At 46.8% G+C, this 22,840-nt stretch overlaps 1 protein-coding gene across 7 annotated transcripts in view; it reads right to left on the reverse strand.

The window, feature by feature from the left end:
* Positions 1-627: 627 nt before the first annotated feature.
* The window catches only part of LOC129837819 (regulatory-associated protein of mTOR-like), a 180,472-nt gene continuing 158,259 nt past the window's right edge, over positions 628-22,840 (reverse strand). For 2 of the 7 annotated variants that reach the window (XM_055904299.1, XM_055904287.1), the window contains exons 27-36: positions 20,188-20,302; positions 19,136-19,260; positions 17,458-17,559; positions 14,663-14,713; positions 9,089-9,195; positions 7,660-7,787; positions 5,437-5,523; positions 5,094-5,210; positions 3,415-3,544; positions 628-3,144 (exon numbers count right to left, since the gene is read on the reverse strand). In XM_055904299.1, the coding sequence (XP_055760274.1) occupies positions 3,076-3,144; positions 3,415-3,544; positions 5,094-5,210; positions 5,437-5,523; positions 7,660-7,787; positions 9,089-9,195; positions 14,663-14,713; positions 17,458-17,559; positions 19,136-19,260; positions 20,188-20,302 (1,031 nt within the window). In that variant the 3' untranslated portion in view covers positions 628-3,075. Of the gene's footprint in view, positions 3,145-3,414; positions 3,545-5,093; positions 5,323-5,436; positions 5,524-7,659; positions 7,788-9,088; positions 9,196-14,662; positions 14,714-17,433; positions 17,560-19,135; positions 19,261-20,187; positions 20,303-22,840 lie in introns of those variants that run through there. The other 5 variants (XM_055904293.1, XM_055904278.1, XM_055904315.1 and 2 more) reach the window with 3 other exon arrangements.

The raw sequence follows: 22,840 nt of genomic DNA on the forward strand, positions 1-22,840 counted from the left end.
CCTTCTATTCAATGCGTCTCGCTGAAGTGTTACAGATTGTACGATAGACATGCGAAGGTCATTTCCTATTGAGCCGAGATATGCAGCATTTATGGTGAACGCAGTGTCCGCTAAAGTAGAAAAATTGCCATATAATATCAATCGCTCTGTAACTTCCACGATACGGATTGGATAGAGCCCTAAATCTGCTTTTATTCAGAACATTCACGAAATACCAAACAAAGAATAAATATAAGGATTCCGAATGAAAAACTAAAACAAAATGTAGCAAGCAGCACCTTGAATATCAGGCTTAATTAAGTCCATGAAAAATATTGTAATCATCTCCTTGCTATGAAATTCATACCAGGACTGATTTTCACATCACAGACACTCACTCCTCAGGGGATTCTTTTTGAAGCGGTCTGGTGAGAAGGATAATATGCCTGATGAAAAAAGTGTACTTTAATTTTTTTTTTTTTAATTCCAGATCAATCCATATGGTAATGATGACATGAATATTGTGACGCAATAGCAGATACATTTGTCTTACACAATACATGTAGAACTTCATAATGAGAGCATGAACATTAACACAAACATGAAAACACACACCAAAAACAAAAAACACACCAGGAAAACCAGCGCTGTTGTGTATTTGGTTTATTTTACTGACTTCATCTCCTGTCCTATAAACTAGTCAGCAAAGCAGTCTTCCGTCACAGAGAAACACCCGATTGCTTTCATTTCTCCTAAGTATTCAAAGTTTATTTTTGTTTCCATATCTAAAATGTTAAAACTCAAAGCAGGATATCTAGAGATGTGATTCTGAGCATGGCTGACAGACAGCGGTGTGGGGTTTTGCTGTAGGTGTCAGTGAAAGCAGTGGAGGCTGCAGTACCTCCTCCGTACCCTAGAGGGTGAGCTACTGAGCGTAGTGGGGCTTGGTTATGACCGCGAGTGCAGCCGCTTCTACAGAATGCATGGCATGTGTTACCGGTTACCCTGCCCGGTTCAGTCCACAGGCAAAGCATTATTGTCCATTCCTTTCTAGGGTGATAGCCAAGCTGAGGACTTTAGAGGCAAAAAGGTGAGGGTAGGGGGGAGTACTGTATGAGGAGAGACACCGTGTGGGTGAGAGCGTCTGTGAAAGGGGGAGAAACAGTCCTCTCCCATCTCTCCATCCCACTGAGGTCCAAAGCAAACAAACACCAGCAAATTAAAAAAATAAATTACAAAAAACTGAGCAAAAAAAAAGTTTCAAAGAAAAACAGGAAGGTAATACAGAGCAAACCAAAAAAGCGACCCCTAATAGAGGCACATTAATGGCGATACCGCACTTGGAGCGAGTGTTGACCAGAGGTGTAACCCTTGTTAAAAAAAAGGCACCTCAGGACTCACTGAACTGATTTTGACCTTCTTAGTTCGTCACATCAAGAGTAACAGCAGACCTTATGGCAGTCAAACCTCCGTGAGTCTACCATGCAGAGACGTCGTGGTATTATGTGGCTCATGAGGTACCTGAGCTAGTGTTGGAGGTTGACAGGAGGAGCTGTGGCTTTTGACAAGGACACTGAACTGAAGAAGTGCTATGGATCTTTACTGTGTATTTACCAGTGGTGTGCAAGTCTGAAGTCACTCTTGTTTTTCGACCCAACTTCTCTATCCCAATCTTCTTGAAACTCCCTTTCTGCTAAAGAAACCAAACACGGCTGGCACATAAAACAAAGGTTAAAAGAAAAAAACTCAAATAGAAGAAAATTGCCGCAGAATATTCTCCAAAAAGGGAAACGGATAGCAGGGTGGAGGTTGGTAGTTGGCACACAGGGGAAAGGGCTGCCTAGGGCTGGTGTGTGTGTTTCTGGGGACAGTCCATACACAGTTTATAAAGTCCTCATAAGCCTGTGTGCGAGGAAGCAGCAAAGTAGCAGCAGAACCCCATTCCCTCTTCCCCATTGGTGTCAATGGGGACGAGGGGATGCAGTGGGCGCTGTGTTTCTTCTCGTCCAGCCTCGGGGTGCTTCTGGCTGGGGTTAGGTCTGTAGGAAAGACTGGGGATGGGCATGGGTCAAGCGGGCCTCAGCCAGAGCTCTGGAACTGATACTTCAGGCTCCACAGGCGGGTATTGCTCAGCTGATGAGTGGGGGGGTCTGGAGCTGGAGCAGCAGAAGCTTGGAGGCTGTAGAGAGCTCCTAGCTAATTCATTATTGCTTTGCAGGTAGGGCAGACAAGTAGCATCAGTCTTGGGATTAGAGCTGAGCAGTAGTCACCCATTGCGCTATGGACATGGGGTCAGCCTTTGGACATAGGACAATGGAGATGAATGGTGAAGTTGGTGAGTTTAGCACAATTGGGTGAGGGTGAATGGATGCAAGGTCTGGTTAGTCCTACAGTATAGCATGGTAGTGGACATCTGTATGGGCATCGGTTTGTGTCCAAGGCTGTGGGCCCACTTTGGGCTCATCTGTGCTCTGTTCTACATTTCACTTTCTCTCACACCAGACGTGCCCCGTCTGTCAAAGTGCCTGGCCGTTTCAGAGGAAGCGCCTGTAGTCCACCATCTTGTACGCGAACAGTGAGAGAAAGTCTATTAGCTACAGCGGGGGGGGGGGATTTTAATATGGGTCGTGCGGGCGTCCGTGAGCCACGCCTTTCATGTCCAGAGTCATGTGTGAGAGAGGGAATTGTCCATCTCTCGATAGCCTCTTGACCCCGATGCATAGAGGTCATAGAAAGGTAATGTAGAGGTCATTCCGAGTTCATTCAGGTAGCGACACCGCCTGTCTCCCCCAGCCAAGGCTGGAACCTTTAAAATAGACCTATTATTCATCTCTGTATACACGCAATTAAATATACACGCTCCTCAGCACTGCCAAGTCTACAATCAACAGCTTCATAATAAGAATATGAATAAAACGATCAATAATAATCAGATAAGTCAACATCATAACACGAGTTTGTCAGCAGCCATCACTATAGAACATTCAGGGGTGGTAACAATTGCATATGTACATTAGAAGTAATTTACATCCTGGCTCCGAGGGTGAGAGGTCAGGGGTCAAAGGTAAAGTTCGGGGGGGGGTTAACGCCGAGGGGTTATCTGAGCCTCTTCTCCGCTGAGTAGATGGACATGTAGTAGTCGTTACTGCCCACCGCCAGGTGGGGCTGTTGGGACACAGGGAGAGAGAAAGAGAAAGAATATAATGGACTCCTAAAGACAGGTGTAAAAACATTCATTTCCCAAACCATTTAGTGTAATTAGGTGTGATGAAAAGACAGGTTTTGCAGAGTATAGTTTAATAGACATAGGGATAACTCCTTGTACCCATGCAACTTATTCACTTTAATGCATTATTCACCCAAATCGTAGTTCCCATGTTACGTTATCCAGTTGAGATTCAGACTACTATGAAGAGAGTAAGAATGGCATAGTACCCAGTAGGGATGGAAGGCCAAACAGCTGATAGCCCCGATCCTTTGGCCCATGAAACCGTCATAATACTTGATGTTGCTGATCACGTCACCGTTGGAGTTGTACACGGCTATGAACTGGTTCATCGATCCACTGGGAGAGGATGGAGAGAACGAGAGAATGAAGGAAAGAGTGAGAAATTAGTTTCATAGCTGCTATACCAAATGTAGCAAACGTTGAAATCGTCAGACTGTCCCCCACCTTTATCCGTTGATATACACTGCTCAAAAAAATAAAGGGAACACTTAAACAACACAATGTAACTCCAAGTCAATCACACTTCTGTGAAATCAAACTGTCCACTTAGGAAGCAACACTGATTGACAATAAATTTCACATGCTGTTGTGCAAATGGAATAGACAAAAGGTGGAAATTATAGGCAATTAGCAAGACACCCCCCAAAACAGGAGTGATTCTGCCTTTGTGCAAGGAGGTGCACTGCCAGCTCCCTGCAAAATGACCTCCAGCAGGCCACAAATGTGCATGTGTCTGCTCAAACGGTCAGAAACAGACTCCATGAGGGTGGTATGAGGGCCCGACGTCCACAGGTGGGGGTTGTGCTTACAGCCCAACACCGTGCAGGACGTTTGGCATTTGCCAGAGAACACCAAGATTGGAAAATTCGCCACTGGCGCCCTGTGCTCTTCACAGATGAAAGCAGGTTCACACTGAGCACATGAGCACATGTGACAGACGTGACAGAGTCTGGAGACGCCGTGGAGAACGTTCTGCTGCCTGCAACATCCTCCAGCATGACCGGTTTGGCGATGGGTCAGTCATGGTGTGGGGTGGAATTTCTTTGTGGGGCCGCACAGCCCTCCATGTGCTCGCCAGAGGTAGCCTGACTGCCATTAGGTACCGAGATGAGATCCTCAGACCCCTTGTGAGACCATATGCTGACACATGCACATTTGTGGCCTGCTGGAGGTCATTTTGCAGGGCGCTGGCAGTGCACCTCCTTGCACAAAGGCGGAGGTAGCGGTCCTGCTGCTGGGTTGTTGCCCTCATACGGCCTCCTCCACGTCTCCTGATGTACTGGCCTGTCTCCTGGTAGCGCCTGCATGCTCTGGACACTACGCTGACAGACACAGCAAACCTTTTTGCCACAGCTCGCATTGATGTGCCATCCTGGATGAACTGCACTACCTGAGCCACTTGTGTGGGTTGTAGACTCCGTCTCATGCTACCACTAGTGAGAGCACCGCCAGCATTCAAAAGTGACCAAAACATCAGCCAGGAAGCATAGGAACTGAGAAGTGGTCTGTGGTCACCACCTGCAGAATCACTCCTGTTTTGGGGGGTGTCTTGCTAATTGCCTATAATTTCCACCTTTTGTCTATTCCATTTGCACAACAGCATGTGAAATTTATTGTCAATCAGTGTTGCTTCCTAAGTGGACAGTTTGATTTCACAGAAGTGTGATTGACTTGGAGTTATATTGTGTTGTTTAAGTGCTCCCTTTATTTTTTTGAGCAGTGTAGTATTGACTACATTTAATTCCTCAAAGTGAGTTTAGACCATAGAGTTTGATAGAGGGTTCAAAAAATGGGTTATATCTATCTGGAGTCCTCTATCAAACTCTATGGTTTAGACCAATTATGAAGGCCCTTTCTGCCACGTGCCGTAAACCTGTGAACTCACCAGGCAAACAGGTTGGCCTGCGGATGGATGTCCAGCGCCGTTAACCCCTTCACCGTCTGCAGCACGTTCACAGAGTCCGGCGACCGCAGCTCGAAGAACCGCACGTCTCCATCGACACTGGGGAGGAGGATGAAGGAGTCCAAACAGTACATGACATGTCATCACATCCATTTAGATCTACAGGAAGTAGGGCCGCTGGTCTTGGACCGAGCCACAGACAGCGAGGGAACTAGAGCGTGTGAGAGAGTCAAGAATAGTAGATTGACCAAATCTGGACACCCGGCCGTCACAGAAATAATCCATCCATCAACCAACCGTTCAATCACTCATCAACGAGCACTACCTGACACTAATGATTCTGCCGTCCGTCTGCTTCTGCAGGTGGGCCTTGACCACCCAGGACGAGTGTTCCCGGTACGTCATCACACGACTGTGGGGAGACACAGAGGAAAAGCATCATCAACTTCAGTCCACCTACAACCACGTTGTTGTTCACGGGAGAGACAGAGGCAGATGTGAAAAGTAAGCGGCGTGAGTGGATGGACCCCAACACAGTTCATCAACATGCAAGACGCCACACAGTGTAAAAGTGACCGGTGTATGAGAATTTAAAGCAGTGCCGTTGTGTTGAACAGAGTCTAAGTTATCAATCAATCAAATGTATTTATAAAGCCCTTTTTACATCAGCAGATGTCACAAAGTACTATACAGAAACCCAGCCTTAAACCCCAAACAGTAAGCAAGGCTGTATTGTGTGTATATGGCCACTGGGTGTCACCATAAGTACATGGGTATAAGCACTATTGGACAACCCATCTCCATGGTAACAGCATCCTTGAGTGACAAGACACTGTGATTGAAGATTGAGGAGGAAGTTGCCCCTAAGCACAGATCTAGGCTCTAGATGACCTAACCTCAAATCCTAGCTTTAAGAAGCAGAAAACAAACCTGACTCTGGGCCAGCAGTAAGAAGCAATCAGAAAGCCAAAGTGAGGACCAAAACCTATCCCTGTTCCCTTGGCGAAAATAGTTACAAACTCTGTAAGAGTGTGCATGATTGTGTGTTCGCCTGAGTGTGTATGCGATGCGTGTGTTTGCTTAGACCTCTACTGGTTTTAAAGGAGAGCACAAAGGGAAAGGGTTCTACAGTCTCAGTGCCTGAGGGGAAGCTCTTAAATGAACATTAGTTAAAGATTTATGGGACACTACGGCTTAATTGCCCTGTTTTCTCTTTGGGGTGAACTAAAATAATGTTTGGCTGGGGGGGGGGGGGGGGGGGGGATTTGAAGATGCGCACGACCGTGTAGAAACAGGATGTGGCAGGAGAGCTGGGAGCTCCCAGGTGAGAATACAGCAGAAATCAGTGATATGAGTCTTCAAATAAACAGCCAGTTAATTAGGTACACCACCCCGTTCATGAAACTAGATCGCTCCTACAGACAGTCAGTCAACGTGACGGTGACTCACTATCTAAAGCAGGCAGACAGGCATCAAGGCATTCAGTTACAGTTCGGTTGAACATGAGAATGGGGAAAAACTAGTGACCTAAGCGACTTTAAGCATGTTATGATTGTCGGTGCCAGACGCTCCTGTATCTCAGAAACGGCCGCCTTCCTGGGCTTTTCACGCACAAAAGTGTCTAGGGTTTACTGAGAATGGTGCGTCAAACAAAAAACATTAATTCTGTGGCAGTCCTGTTGGCGAAAACAGCCTGTTGATGAGAGAGTTCGAATGAGAATGGCAAGAATTGTGCAAGCTAACAGGCGGGCCACAAACAGACAAATAATGGCGCAGTACAGCAGTGGTGTGCCAAACAGCATCTCAGAACGCACAACTCGTCAATCCTTGTCACGGATGGGCTATTGCAGCAGACGACCACACCGGGTTCCACTCCTATCAGCTAAAAACAAGAAGAAGTGGCTCCAGTGAGAACGTGATCACCAACACTGGACAATCGAGGAGTGGAAAAACATTGCCTGGAGCATGATAGGAAGTTCAGTTTACTTGAGTGGCCTGCGTAGTCCCCAGACCTCAACCCAATACAGCATCAGAACGGACCAATGTCCAATCTGCGTGTGGAGCGTTTTCCGACGTCTTGGAGAATGCCCCGAATAATTTAGGTTGTTTTGGAGGCAAAGGAGAGTCCAACCCAGTACTAGATTGGTGTACCTAATAAACTGTCCGGTAAGTGTATATAAGATGACGTAAAAAAATATATATTGATAGCTTTACCTATTTTGCTTTGTGTCTGATGATAATTAAGGGGATAAAATATATCTGATGCTAATGAGAGTTTCATAAAACATTAAGACACACAGCTTCTCTTTGTGCTACTGGGAATAAGAAACCCTATGATTAGTAATGAATTAGGAAGATTAGAAGCCCATTCACGTTAACCTCAAGTCACATTTTAGACAGAATAATGTGACGAGGTACGTGTGCGTGCAGGGATGACTCATTGTTGAAGCCTTTATGAAAGTCAAGGTGTGGAGGCAGCATTAAAAGTGTGTGTCTGCATTTGGGTGAGCACACGAGCGTTTGCGTGTGTGCGCGTGAGACAACTCACCACTCGTTGGCACCCATTCTCCTGTCATAGAGGCGGACCGAGCCGTCGCCCAGCCCCGCTGCGATGAGAGACCGCTGTGAGTCACATGATAGGCAAGTCACACAGCTGTCTGCCCCCGTTGGGATGTCCTGGTAGACACACACACACACACACACACACAATTAGTTCAAGCAATGTGGGGGGAAAAAAACGTAATTACATAGTCGTTGCCGTGACATAACGAACGTTGTGGTTGTCACGGCGCTCATTAAACATTGAGTAACTGGCTAACAACTCGATCAATCACGTCTACAGCTGACTGATGGAGAATGCCGTCTGGGCTCTGCCGTCAATACAGCCAGAGACAGGGCAGGGCTCGCATACTTCCCATACTACTGTCTGTCAAATAAAGGGTTAACAGGTTGAATGGAAATACAACCGATAATGTTGAGCCAGGTGCTGAATACCAGGATGCATACGGTGCCTTCAGAAAGTATTCATACCCCTGGCCATATTTCACATTTTGTTATGTTACAGCCTGAATTAAAAATGGATTAAATATATTCTTTTCTCACCCATTACTCTGTACAGGCTTCCTTCTTTTCACTTAGGTTAGTATTGTGGAGTAACTACAATGTTGTTGATCCATTCTCAGTTTTCTCCTATTACAACTATTCAACTAACTGTTTTAAAGTCACCATTGGACTCACGGTGAAATCCCTGTGCGGTTTCCTTCCTCTCCGGCAACTGAGTTAGGAAGTTAGCCTGTATCTTTGTAGTGACTGGGTTTATTGATACACCATCCAAAGTGTAATTAATAATTTCACCATAATCAAAGGGATAGGTCTGCTTTGTTTTTTTTACCCACCTACCAATAGGTGCCCTTCTTCGTGAGGCATTGGAAGACTTCCCTGGTCTTTGTGGTTGAATATGTGTTTGAAATTCACTGCTCGACTGATAATTGTATGTGTGGGGTACAGAGATAACGCAGTCATTCAAAAATCATGTAAAACACTATTATTGTCGATGCAACTTATTATTTGACTTGAGCACATTTGTACTCCTGAACTTATTTAGGCTTGCCACAACAAAGGGCAAGCCTAAATAAGTTGAATAATTAGACTCAAGACAAATTTGTAAAAAAATCAAAAAAACATCCACTTTGACATTGGCTAGTGACACAAAATCTCAATTTAAATGCATTTTAAATTCAGGACGTCACCAATTTTTTTTGAAAAAGTCAAGGGGTGTGAATACTTTCTGAAGTATGTAAACCGACATGCAAGAAAGAAGGGGAAAGTACCCACAGTTCCACAGATTGTCATAATGCTCCCAATGGACCTATTGGTCAAAACTTGTAGAAAGGATTTGAGAATTGTCACCTGAGAAATCATGGATGTGCAGAGGCATTGATAAACAGGTTAGTTATGTTCAGTGTGTTTCTCTTCACCTGGACCTTCATCTCCCTCTCCGTGTCCCAGATCCTGATGACCCTCACGTCTCCAGATGTCATCAGTAGCCCCGTCTCCTGCTCCCAGTCCACCACCATGCCTGCACCTAAGAGAGGACGCTGGTTAGTAACACACACAGACAGAAAGATACAAGGGAACACACACAGGCGGAAACATCATTGACAAAGACCCAGCTGTCAATGCCTGGGACTCGGGGGCATGATCTACCAGCTGAGCATGGGTTCTGGTAGCATCTGCCAAAAGTTCTGACACACTCAGACTGGCGGATGTAAACACACCATCTGAGTCAATTGTGGGTCTAATGAAGGGTCACTGTCATCAGCCGTCAAGATATCACTGATACCCTAGGGTGCTAGGGATCGATTTGAAAGTGGACAAAAGCCTTTGAAATGGTTGCCAACCCTGTGACTCACAACAGGCTGAGGTTAAAAGACCCACTCCTCTAGGGCGGCGCACGATTGGCCCAGCGTCGTCCAGGTTAGGGAAGAGTTTGGCGGGGGGGGGGGGGGGGGGGGGTGCGCGGGCGCTAAACTTGGCTCGTTGCACGCTATCGTCTCCTTGTGGCAGGCGCCTGTAGGCTGACCTTGGTCGTCAGGTGAACGGTGTTTCCTCCGACACATTGGTGCGGCTGGCTTTCGGGTTCAGCAGGCGGGTGTTAAGGAGCGCGGTTTGGTGGGTCAGGTTTCGGAGGACGCATGACTCGACCTTCACCTCCCGAGCCCGTTGGGGAGTTTCAGCGATGAGACAAGATCAAAATTGGGAGGGGAAAAATGGGGGTCAAAAAACAAACAAACAAAAAGACCAACTCCTCTACCAGATGTTACTACTGGCAGGCTGCAGTGACAGGGTGTCACACCCAGAGAGAGAGAGAGACAGAGATATTAGAGAGAGAAAGACAGAGATTAGAGAGAAAGATGTCCCGTTGACAATTTGGTTCTTATTATTTTCATATTGTAAATATCCAAAGTAAGCTTTAGTTACACCATGCCAATTAAGCAAATTGAATTGAATTGAAAGAAAGACAGAGAGAGAGAGAAAGAGATTAGAGCGAGAGAAAGACAGCGAGAGAGAGAAAGACAGCGAGAGAGAGAAAGACAGCGAGAGAGAGAGAGATGAGAGAGAAAGACAGATTGGCGAGAGAGATTAGAGAGAAAGACAGATTGGCGAGAGAGATTAGAGAGAAAGACAGCGAGAGAGAGAAAGACAGAGAGAGATGAGAGAGAAAGAGAGAGAAAGACAGAGATTGGCGAGAGAGAAATTGAAGAGAAAGACAGCGAGAGAGAGAGAAAGACAGCGAGAGAGAAAGACAGCGAGAGAGAGAGAGAGAGAGATGAGAGAGAAAGAGAGAGAAAGACAGAGATTGGCGAGAGAGAAATTGGAGAGAAAGACAGCGAGAGAGATTAGAGAGAGGGAGAGAGATTAGAGAGAGAGAAAGACAGCGAGAGATTAGAGAGAGAATAAAACAGAGAGAGAGATTAGAAAGAGAGAGGTTAGAGAAAGAGATTAGCGCGAGAGAGAGAGCGAAAGTTAGAGATAAAGACAGCGAGAGGTTAGAGAGATGAGAGAGACAGCGAGAGAGAGAGAATAAGACAGAGCGAGATTAGAAAGAGAAAGACAGATTAGAGAGAAAGAGATTAGCGAGAGAGCGAGAGAGAGTAGAGAGAAAGAAAGAGAGATTAGAGAGATAGAAAGATAGAGAGAAAGACAGATTAGAGAGAAAGAGAGAGAAAGACAGATTAGAGAAAGATCAGTGAGAGCGAAAGAGAGATTAGAGAGAGCGAGAGAGAAAGATAGAGAGCGAGAGAGAAAGAGAGCGAGAGAACGCGAGAGATTAGAGAAAGCGCGAGAAGCCCTCGGCAACTCCATATGCTGCTACTGAGAGTGGGAGTCACAGAGCTAAACTGTGGTCGCGTCTCAACCGTAGTTGATAAATCGCTCTGTGACACCTGGCAGAGGGCTGGGGGTGTAGCCTAACCTTGAGGCTAAGCCCCAGCGTAGCTAGCTCTGGCGTCACAGCTACGCGGGCTGTTAGCGAGCTCTGGCGTCACAGCTACGCGGGCTGTTAGCGAGCTCTGGCGTCACAGCTACGCGGGCTGTTAGCGAGCTCTGGCGTCACAGCTACGCGGGCTGTTAGCGAGCTCTGGCGTCACAGCTACGCGGGCTGTTAGCGAGCTCTGGCGTCACAGCTACGCGGGCTGTTAGCGAGCTCTGGCGTCACAGCTACGCGGGCTGTTAGCGAGCTCTGGCGTCACAGCTACGCGGGCTGTTAGCGAGCTCTGGCGTCACAGCTACGCGGGCTGTTAGCGAGCTCTGGCGTCACAGCTACGCGGGCTGTTAGCGAGCTCTGGCGTCACAGCTACGCGGGCTGTTAGCGAGCTCTGGCGTCACAGCTACGCGGGCTGTTAGCGAGCTCTGGCGTCACAGCTACGCGGGCTGTTAGCGAGCTCTGGCTCACATGCAGACGCGTGGGGGAACACTTCAGAGTGTACTCAGCCACGCACAGAGCTGGGACCCTCACACACACACAAACATCTGTGATTCCCCCGTTACACACACACAGAAACAACATTCAAACAGACGCGTGCACACAAACAGAACGACTGGTCCCATTCAGAGACCAGAGACTGAGGGAGATGAGGAGGCATTCCTTTGAAGTCTGGAGCTCTGTGTTAGTGAGAAATTCCGATCTCTTGTTGATGAGGAGAGAGGGAGAGGAAGAGAGTGCAGCAGAGAAACCCTAATCTTGTTTATTATAACTTTAACTATTCCAGGCAGATAGTACTAAAGTCAATGCTCACAAGCAAGGGTTGGAAATCCCCAAAATTTCCAACCGTTTCGTTCTGAACAGAAGCACCATTTTTTTTGCTCAGGACAATAAGAGAACAAAATGGTCCACCCCATCTCTCATTCTTCCCATCCCATCTTTTTTCTTCTCCCACTCCTCTCTTTTTTCTTCACTCCCTCCATACAGTTCATCCCGAACCAACTCCAATCAAAAACATTTCTCAGGCGTTTAAAGATTTCCTTTGCTTTAGGTCACATCAGGGTCAATGCATTGAGTTCTTACACAGACTCAAAATGTTACTAGTCAACTTCCCTAAAATGAGAGAATCAGCAGCATAACCACGGATCTTAGAAGTCCACACATAAAACAATATCGACATTATAGATGGAGATGCCTGACTGAGGGAGTGGATGTGAGGTAGTGCTGGAGGCCCATTGTTCTCCTTAATAACGACTACAAAGGCGGCTAATGATTTAGTTAGCATTAGCATACTGCATAATGGAATGGATATTCGGGGCTGCCTGTGCGTGGGTGTTGCTGGTGCGTATAGGTGCTAGCTGCTAGCGCAATTAGGTTATCCCTATAGCTAGCGTTCGCATAAACTAGCGTTAGCGGTCTCCAGTGGCTACGATAGCCCCATTCCACTATTCATTCTGCCCCTGGCTCTCTTCCCTAATACCCTTCTCTCTATAGCTCTCCCTACATATCCCTCAGTCTCACTTTATATTCCCATCACTCATTATTTCTCTAGGAGACCAGCACTGCCTCTGCATTCTCATTCCACACCATTATCACCTGTTGATGGACTGGCTCTCACACACGCCGCAGTTTATTAAAGACTGCGCCCCGACTTCAACTTCCCTCCTCTCTCTCTTTGATTCCCTTAAATCGTGTTTGCTTTGAAAGTGTCCTCCAGGACCCCGGTGATGGAATTAACTAGGACTACGCTGCACAAGCCTGTAGTTAACGATGAGGGCGTCACCATGGATGGGGTTGATTTGATGGACACGGACACCGGTAGTTTGAGGCTTCTGGCGCTAGGCTAGTTGACCTGTGAGCTGACGAGAGATATAAAACTCTAGAGTGGAGCCTGTATTTAACCTGTATTACAGGCTAAGGGAGTCTGAGTAATAGAGCAGTGATGACTAAAAACTTTGGCACAGTTATTTTGGTTGGGTCCTGAGTCGCTGAGACATCTGAGCCTTCTCTCATATTCAGTCCCAGTTTTAGTTTGTCCCCCTCTGTATGTTCCCCTCCTAGTCTCTCTCTCTGTCTAGCTGTCCGCCCCCCTCTGTTCCTCTCTCTCTGTGTACGTATCCTCTTTTAGTCCTACATCTCCCAGCCACTAGCTCCCAGAGGCCTTTTTAACAAGCCTCCAGCCATCCAGCGTATGTGGAGTAGGACAGCCCCAGGACTGCCCTACTTTCACTCAAACTTCCCCAGTCTAGTCAGAGAAAAAGAAAACTTCCTCAAGCTGCTGCAGGAGAATGAGAGTGAGAGTTGAGGGGAGCGATAGACGAGAGAGAATGAGAGAGAGAGAGAATGAGAGAGAGAGAGAGAGAGAGAGAGAGAGGGGGGAGAGCGCAAGATGTTATAAACGACATTTGCATGAAAACTTAATTAGGTCTGCGCTCTGTCTGTGTGGACGGGAAGTCGATGTGGGTCTCCCTCTCCGGAATGCTAAACAAACACTAATGATAACTCCATAGGGTGTAATGAGGGCTGAGAGGGAGACGGCGCTGCTCCACAACAGATAGAAAATAAACAGCACCCAAACAGGCAGGCAGGCTCTCTCTCCCCCCCTCTCCCCCCTCTCTCATATCTCTCATCTCTCTCGGTCAATCCATCACTTTCTCTCCTCTTTCTCTCGCCTCTTTCTCTCCCTATCCCTTCCATCTCTCTCTCTCTCTACCCTCCTTCCCAATCTCTAGTCTTCTCTCTGACACACATTACATGCTAATTCAGCTGCAGAGGAAAAACCCAAGTCTGGATGAAGACAGTTTTAAGGCCCATTGCTTGGCTGTGGAGGGAACTAATCATTGGTACTGTAGAGTCTGGAGTAAGGGCCTCAGGGCTAGAGGAAGGAGGTCCATTATTTCTACTATCAACATCCCACATTACCAGCAGGCCTCTAATTATACACTGTAGATGATTGAGGATGCCGTGAAAAATAATATAACGGGTGCCGTGTTGACAGTTGTAAGACTAATGGGGGTTCCCTGATTAGTGCACTACTCCCACTGGAACTCCTGTAATTCCAACCCTGCAACGATACTGAGCCGATAGACCCAGAAACGACACGTTCACATCGGAGTTGAAGCATTGCTCTAACTACGTCGACACAAACTGTTTTTATTATCATTTATTCATCAGGGTAATTCATTCATATAATTCATATAAATTCATATAAACTAAAATGACAAATCTGAGTTTTTAATATATTAATATATATATGAATATATTTGTGAAAGCTTACAGTTAAAACTAGAGAGTTGTCTGGGCAGAGTTTGTCCCCCTCCATGTCTATTTTGTACATTTCCACTGGTAGGAAGACACGGTACCAGCTTTGTCCTGTGGAGAGAGGGTTACTGACGAAAGGGAGGCCGGGGGGGGGGGGGGGGGGGGGGGGGGGGGGGTGAGGAAGCATCATCGAATGGAGGGATGGATGGGTCAGGTTACAGGAGGAAGTAGTAGCGCAGGGGCAGACTGCTGGAGTTTGTGCAGCACACTGAGTCAGACGAGAGGAAAAGACGACGGCAGCACTCACCTCCCTGTCCCTTACTCCTGTCAAGACAGATGGAGACCCGCCTGGCCAGACCTGCGAGGGGAGGAGCAGAAAGGAGGAGGCAGGGAGATGGGGGAGGGAGAGTCAGAAGCACATCAGCCCCAGCACCTCACACTGTTAGCAAGTACCCCCGCATGCATGGACACACACACACACACACTCACTCTCTGACGCATACATGCAGTCTCGCACACGCACGCTCTCTGTGTATTTGTTTGTGTGAGTCTGACTCCCACACAGACAGAGACACAGACAGATAGACACATAAGTGCACACAGCCACACACACAATGAGCAGCGGAAGAACAAGGCTGCAGTTTCCCCAGCATGACATCTTCCAAATGAATACCGCTGATACGCCCCGATCAAAAACAAAGAGAGATATTCCACTACTCAACTACTGGCTGTGCATTTAAAAACAGGCTCCAGATAGCTACACTCCATCTTAAATCATATATGCACCCTACGGCCTTGGCCAAAAGTAGTGCACTATATAGGGAATAGGGTTCCATTTGGGAGGCAGGGCATATCTCATCTAAAAGCCTAGAGGGCAGAGGAGCCTAAATCCCTTGTACCACAGGGAAGACGAGTGTGTGTGCGCACCTCGTTGAATGCGTGTGTGTACGTACGCATGTATGTATACCAAGTGTACAAAACATTAGGAACACATTCCAAATATTGCGTTTCAGTCCCTTTTACCCTCAGAACAGCCTAAATTTGTCAGGGCATGGACTCTACAAGGTGTTGGAAGCATTCCACATGGATGCTGGCCCATGTTGACTCTAATGCCTCCCACAGTTGTGTCAAGTTGGCTGGATGTCCTTTGGGTGGTGGACCATTCTTGATACACACAGGAAACTGTTGAGTGTGAAAAACCCAGCAGCATTGCAGTTCTTGACACACTCAAACCAGTGCGCTTGGCACCTACAACCATACCCCGTTCAAAGGCACTTATATCATTTGGTTTTGCCCATTCACCCTCCGAATGACACACACAAAATCCATGTCTCAATTCTCTCAAGGTTTAAAAATCCTTCTTTAACCTGACCCCTCCCCTTCATCTACACTAATTGAAGTGGATTTAACAAGTGACATCAATAAGGGATCATAGCTTTCATCTGGATTCACCTGGTCAGTCTATGTCGTGGAAAGAGCATGTTTTGTACACAGTTTATAACTGCATATAGCATAGTGATACAATTAACACCAACTATTACAGCGTAGGGGAGCTGGCAGCCTTGTTCTGCTAGAGGAAGATGAACATAAAACCAACCAAAGTCAACATAGCAGCAAAGTAGCAAGACAGAGTTGGAGGATCTCAATGAAATGAGACAAAATGAGGAGGAACTGCACCCGACAAGTCGTTACTGGATGGAGGGGAGAGCGCGTGTTATGGAGATAGGGGAGATTTGGAATGTGTGTGTGTGTGCTTCTGAAGCAGTTACAATCTGTGCCAACAATGATCTCACGATGGCATCTGTTCATTTGAAGTGCGCTAGCTGCATCAACGCAAGCTTGAGCTGTGCAGACCATCTCTAGCCCCCTCTACCTCCAAGGTGAAGTGGTGGTTAGTTACCCTGGGAAATCCTGATCGCTGAATACCTTGTTGTTGACTGTGATATCTGCCCCTACTCTGAAATCTCCAGGGATGTGTGTGTGTATGACAGCTCTCCCTGTGACGCTAGTTAACTGTGTCACCTCTCAGCAGGCACCCTGAGCAGGGACGCTGCTCATCTTTGTTAAGGTGGGACACACACAGCTGGTGGTCCGCTATACTGTCAGTCAGAGCACACATACACTCATTAGAATAGAATGAGTGTGTCTCATTCCATGATTCTACACAGAGCTGTCAGAGCTAACATCCTGCTAGCTAGCTCCCTTGCCTGTCCTCCTTCACACCCAGCACAGATAGTAATTGAAAGTGATTCAGCTATGTATTGAATGTCATACAACAGCACATCCTTGACCTGTATGTACTCACACCCTTTTGTTCTACTGTACATTTTAGTTACACTGTTTATACTCACCGCATATTTATTTATATACTGGATTCCTGACTCACTCTTAATATATCTAGTGCTGTACATAGCATTCTTCGTATATCTGGTGAAAATCCATCCGGTGTACATACGTATAGATTGCATTTGGATTACTGTTACAGCGCTTTTTGGATTGTCAATTAGATTCATCCCGACGTGTATTCATTTCTTTCTTTCTTTACCTTTTACTGCATTGTTAGGAGCTAGTAACCATAAGCATTTCACGGCACCCGCTATAACATCTGCTAAACTGTGTATGCGACCAATAAGCGTTGATTTGATACAATCTCAAATGAATGAATGAATTCAGTATGAAGTAGCCAATTTCCTGCACCTGTCATCCATAAGCATAGCCTATAGTTCTCTGAACGGTCACACGTCAGAGAAGTACAGGAGAGGAACATAGACAAGCAATTGGCAGATGTAGAGTGGGAAATATGCGGGGGTTGGAGAGTTGGTGGAAAGGGGACGTGGGGAGATGGTGGTCTGAATTCTGAGCGGGTGGGGAGGAGGGGGGACTTGAATGATTGTGCACACTAGAACTAGTTGGATTGAGGGTTTGGGGTAGAGGGGTGGATGGGAATGGGGTAAAAGTTGTATTGTGTGGTGGTGGTGGGACGGGGGGAGGTAAAACTGAAGCCGACGGGGAGGTACACTGAGGGTCTAGGCTGATAAACGGAGGGGGTCTAGAGGGGGTAAATAGCGTGGTCTTTACTGTGGGCGCTGGAGGAGGGCTGACCTCGGGTGGTGGGGAGCATGTCGGACAGGCCCTGCCACGCCGTCACCATCTCGGGGTTCCGCTGGTCCGCAAAGTTCTTCCAGATACGCAGCGCCCCGTCATCTAGAGGGAGGGAGGGGGAGAGAGGATGGTTGGAAAAAGAAAGGAAGGGGGGTGACAGAGAAGGAAGGAAAAGTAAAGAGAAAAAAACAGATATCATACAAGGTTAGAGGTCAAACAACTTCCACATTTACACTTGCAGAAACACGTCCCCCCCTCTGTGCCCATGAGAGACAAAGCGTGTGCACATGGATTAACATTAACCGCTACGGCCTCGAGCGCGTCCGTGACCTAAGAGTGCTGAAAGAACACAACAGGAGCACAGTCTATGGCAGTATCCCAAACGGCACCCTATTCCCTACATAGTGCACTACTTTTGACCAGAGCCCTATGGGTGCACTATACAGGGAACTATACAGGGAATAGGGTGCTATTTGGGAGGCATGCGTCTCTTAACATGCGTCTCTTAACAAATCTCTGAACAAAATAAATAACGGACAAGTTCTTACGTCGGGTCGACACAAAGCAACTTTCAAGCAATTTGACCTCGTCTCTACAGCCTCCAGCTTTACAAACTCATATGTACAATACAACGCGCTTGTGCCTCTCCTACAAGCCTGGTACCTTCCCACTGCTTTCAAGCCTACACACACAAATATAATACCATGCTCCCTGCCACTCATTGTACAAAGGCACCGCAAACTAAACTGAAACTAAGTTCAAGGTCGTGTTAACAGGGTCTTGTTTCTCTAGTCCTCCTGAACAGACTGCCAAAGAATCCCAGAACATTCAGTATTGAACCACTTATGTACACTCCTTTCTTCCTAGAAGTAATGACTGATCGTGCTCGATCCTTCACGTCAAGGTAGGGAAGAACTTCAAATACGGGTGTATTTGCAAAGTATTCAGACAGGGCTGCAAACCAGGGTGAATGAATGACCATGTTTAAAATGACAGACAAAACCACATGACTGTATATGACTTTGGAGCCGCAAAGCATTTTAACACAGCCCTGCGATAATTGGTTTGACATGAGAGAAATAAAGTGAACAGAATGGCGCTCTCCAGCAATTCAACATAATGCTGCCGACTTAATTCCTTTTAGAATTATTTCAGAGTGCATTTTTCACCCAGGGAACAATGTGTGCGTGCGCGTTCCTGTCTGAGGATGTGAGGTAGGCGTTTGAGGCTTGCTTATTAACACTTCAATGTCCAGGAGAGAGAAAACATGCACATTTATTTACTTCAAAATGATGGTGTCCTTGAATTGAGGCAATTAGGGTCTATTTAGTTTCTGCATTTAGTTCGATTGGGTGATGCTGAAGTGATTGACTGTTTGGGAGTTTGTTCTATTTTTTTTTTTTACGTGTGTGTGCTTGCATATGTTTGTGCAAGATAATTGAGTCTGGGTGTATGTGCGTATTTTTGAGATGATCGCATGTGTGTGTATTTATATTATACTTTATCCAGAGCAACTTAAGGAGCAATTCGGGTTAAGTGCCTTGCTCAAGGGCACGGCGGCAGATTTTCGGCTCGGTGATTCAAACCGGCAACTTTTTGGTTACTGGCCCAACACTCTTTAACCGCTAGGCTACCTGCCTGTGTGTACAGTGTATAGGTGTGTGTGTGTGTGTCTGACCTGTAGCAGTGAGCAGCAGGGAGTAGTCATGTCCGTTGAGGTACTCCATAGCTGTGATGCGGGTGTAGCGAGGGTTCCCGTTGTAGAAATAGTCCAACCTCTCCGCCTTCTCCCAGTCCCAGAAACTACAGAACACACATACACTTCAGTCACTTCCAGCCACTTCCAGCACTTCAGCCACTTCCAGCACTTCAGCCACTTCCAGCACTTCAGCCACTTCCAGCACTTCAGCCACTTCCAGCACTTCAGCCACTTCCAGCACTTCAGCCACTTCCAGCACTTCAGCCACTTCCAGCACTTCAGCCACTTCCAGCACTTCAGCCACTTCCAGCACTTCAGCCACTTCCAGCACTTCAGCCACTTCCAGCACTTCAGCCACTTCCAGCACTTCAGCCACTTCCAGCACTTCAGCCACTTCCAGCACTTCAGCCACTTCCAGCACTTCAGCCACTTCCAGCACTTCAGCCACTTCCAGCACTTCAGTCACTTCCAGCACTTCAGTCACTTCCAGCACTTCAGTCACTTCCAGCACTTCAGTCACTTCCAGCACTTCAGTCACTTCCAGCACTTCAGTCACTTCAGCCGCTTCAGCCGCTTCAGCCACTTCAGCCACTTCAGCCACTTCAGCCACTTCCAGCACTATATATCAAACCAGTGTAGCACTGCCAGCTATGTCTCTATGTGTGTCACTGGACTGTCATGGCCCTGATAGGAGACAGACTTTTCTCAGGGCTGCCACTACAGCATGTGTCTGAATGACCTGGTTCTGATGACTTTCAACTCTTTTCACAGAGATGAACACAAATAACCCACACCATATGGCTTGTTTCCACATATCCAGTCCTCTCAGATCAGCAAACAAACACAGTCAATGGACACATCTCGAATGGCTTCCTATTTCTCATATACTGCAGTGCTCCTTGTGTGAATAGTTTCTGAAGGCGCTGTTTGTCTCTGGCCAAAGTAAAGCATTATGTGCAGGGACAGAATCATATGAGACAGTCAATAATGTGCTTCAAATATAGCTGAGGCGTTGAGCATAAGTCTCTCACCAGATGCTGTCTTTGTCTGCCACGGCGATGCAGGGGTTGAAGGGGTGGAACTTGACCACGGAGGGAACGCCAGGGTTACGGTTGATGAAGATCTGGTCGTCCAGACGTGTCACGCCTAGAGGGGGAGGAGACACCGAGCACTATCAGTCACCAGTCACCAGTCACCAGTCACCAGTCACCAGTCACCAGTCACCAGTCACCTGACACCAGTCACCTGACACCAGTCACCTGACACCAGTCACCTGACACCAGTCACCTGACACCAGTCACCTGACACCAGTCACCTGACACCAGTCACCTGACACCAGTCACCTGACACCAGTCACCTGACACCAGTCACCTGACACCAGTCACCTGACACCAGTCACCTGACACCAGTCACCTGACACCAGTCACCTGACACCAGTCACCTGACACCAGTCACCTGACACCAGTCACCTGACACCAGTCACCTGACACCAGTCACCTGACACCAGTCACCTGACACCAGTCACCTGACACCAGTCACCTGACACCAGTCACCTGACACCAGTCACCAGTCCAAAAAACACAAACCATATATATTATTTGGCTTCATCAATTTATGAAAATAAGTCTAAAGGTCTTTATTTATATGGGTGTGTGACTGTGGTATCACGATAGTAAAGATATGTTTGGATGAAAACACTCTTGTAACTCCCATAAAGACTGGAACATTTGATAGTGAGAGCCCTATTCAATAGTCCTTAAAGTCGCATTACAATCCTTGTCTAAAGGTCTAGCTCTCGCTACGTAGCCATGACAACCATCACTTGTGTCGTTAAGGTGTCCTTCGGCTATCTGGGATTTCTCTAAGTGGACCATCAGGAATTTCAGAGAAGAAATACTAATTGAAAAATGTTTCATAAAGTCGTAACAAAAGAAATATTGGAAGAAAATGTTTTTAATCTAGCCTAGCGAGACCTTGGCAAGATCTTCGCCTCTGTACTTGATCAAAAGCTGAAAGGGTGTTCATTAAAAGCTAGTCTTGTCTGTGTCGTTTTCTCTACCATGCAAAATTCAATACCGCGAGCGGGAAACCTTGTATTGTTGCTTTCAGCAAACTCATCACGTAACTTCATCACAAATAATACAGAAGAAAACAGACTTCAATCAGTTTTCCATGTCTCTGTTCCCCGGCTCTCTTGTTTCCTGTCTCTGTTCCCCGGCTCTCTTCTTTCCTGTCTCTGTTCCCCGGCTCTCTTCTTTCCTGTCTCTGTTCCCCGGCTCTCTTCTTTCCTGTCTCTGTTCCCCGGCTCTCTTCTTTCCTGTCTCTGTTCCCCGGCTCTCTTCTTTCCTGTCTCTGTTCCCCGGCTCTCTTCTTTCCTGTCTCTGTTCCCCGGCTCTCTTCTTTCCTGTCTCTGTTCCCCGGCTCTCTTCTTTCCTGTCTCTGTTCCCCGGCTCTCTTCTTTCCTGTCTCTGTTCCCCGGCTCTCTTCTTTCCTGTCTCTGTTCCCCGGCTCTCTTCTTTCCTGTCTCTGTTCCCCGGCTCTCTTCTTTCCTGTCTTTGTTGTCCTCCCTCTATTTTCTCCCCCACTTCCATCCCTCTATCATTTTTACTCCTCTGTTTCTTTACTCTCCTTTCTCACTCCCTCAGTCTCACTCTCCACCCTTCTACTCCTCCCTCTATTTTTTGTCACCCTCTAACCTGTCGGTCTCTCTCGCACTCTAACGTACCCCCTCCCTCCCCCTCTCTTTTCTCGGTCTGTCCATCTCCCCAGAGGCAGGAGAATGAATGAGGGCAGCCCTGATCTTTTAGTCTCTCAACTTTAGAGGATGGCAGAAAGGGATGGTTAAAAGGGGAGAGAGAGATGCATGCGTATGTGAGCCTCAGCTCTGACGCCAATGGACTCGTGAGCGCACGCACGTGTGTGTGTGTGTTGTAGGAGCTGGCAGTGACGTGGGAGTGTTAGCCATTCTGTTTGAGCGGGCTCTTGACTTCACAGGGGGAGCTGTGCTGAAGCCTGGGGTCTTTAATGTGTGTGTATCATGTGTAGTGTGTGTATAATGTGTATAGTGTGTGTATAATGTGTGTGTGGGTCAGAGAGACCAGTCTGGCAGAGCTTTTGGAACGAGGGGGGTTTCCAATAGATCCTCGCTCCCCCTCTAGCCTCATATGCATACTCACGTTCCCCTCACTGGTGTGTGTTTCACTATTCAAATATCCCCCTACCACGGTATGCCACGGTATGTGTGACCAAGTGCAGGAGCACATTTGTTTTTCTTCTATACTGTGGTGACAGCAAATCTACAACAGTGACAGCAAATCTACATAGTGTTTGTGTGTATTTTTATGTGTAGCTATACATAGTGTTTGTGTGTATTTATGTGTAGCTATACATAGTGTTTGTGTGTATTTATGTGTAGCTATACATAGTGTTTGTGTGTATTTATGTGTAGCTATACATAGTGTTTGTGTGTATTTATGTGTAGCTATACATAGTGTTTGTGTGTATTTATGAGTAGCAATACATAGTGTTTGTGTGTATTTATGAGTAGCAATACATAGTGTTTGTGTGTATTTATGAGTAGCAATACATAGTGTTTGTGTGTATTTATGTGTAGCTATACATAGTGTTTGTGTGTATTTATGTGTAGCTATACATAGTGTTTGTGTGTATTTATGTGTAGCTATA

Source organism: Salvelinus fontinalis, chromosome 3 (genome assembly GCF_029448725.1).
Source record: "Salvelinus fontinalis isolate EN_2023a chromosome 3, ASM2944872v1, whole genome shotgun sequence".
Lineage (NCBI taxonomy): Eukaryota > Metazoa > Chordata > Actinopteri > Salmoniformes > Salmonidae > Salvelinus > Salvelinus fontinalis.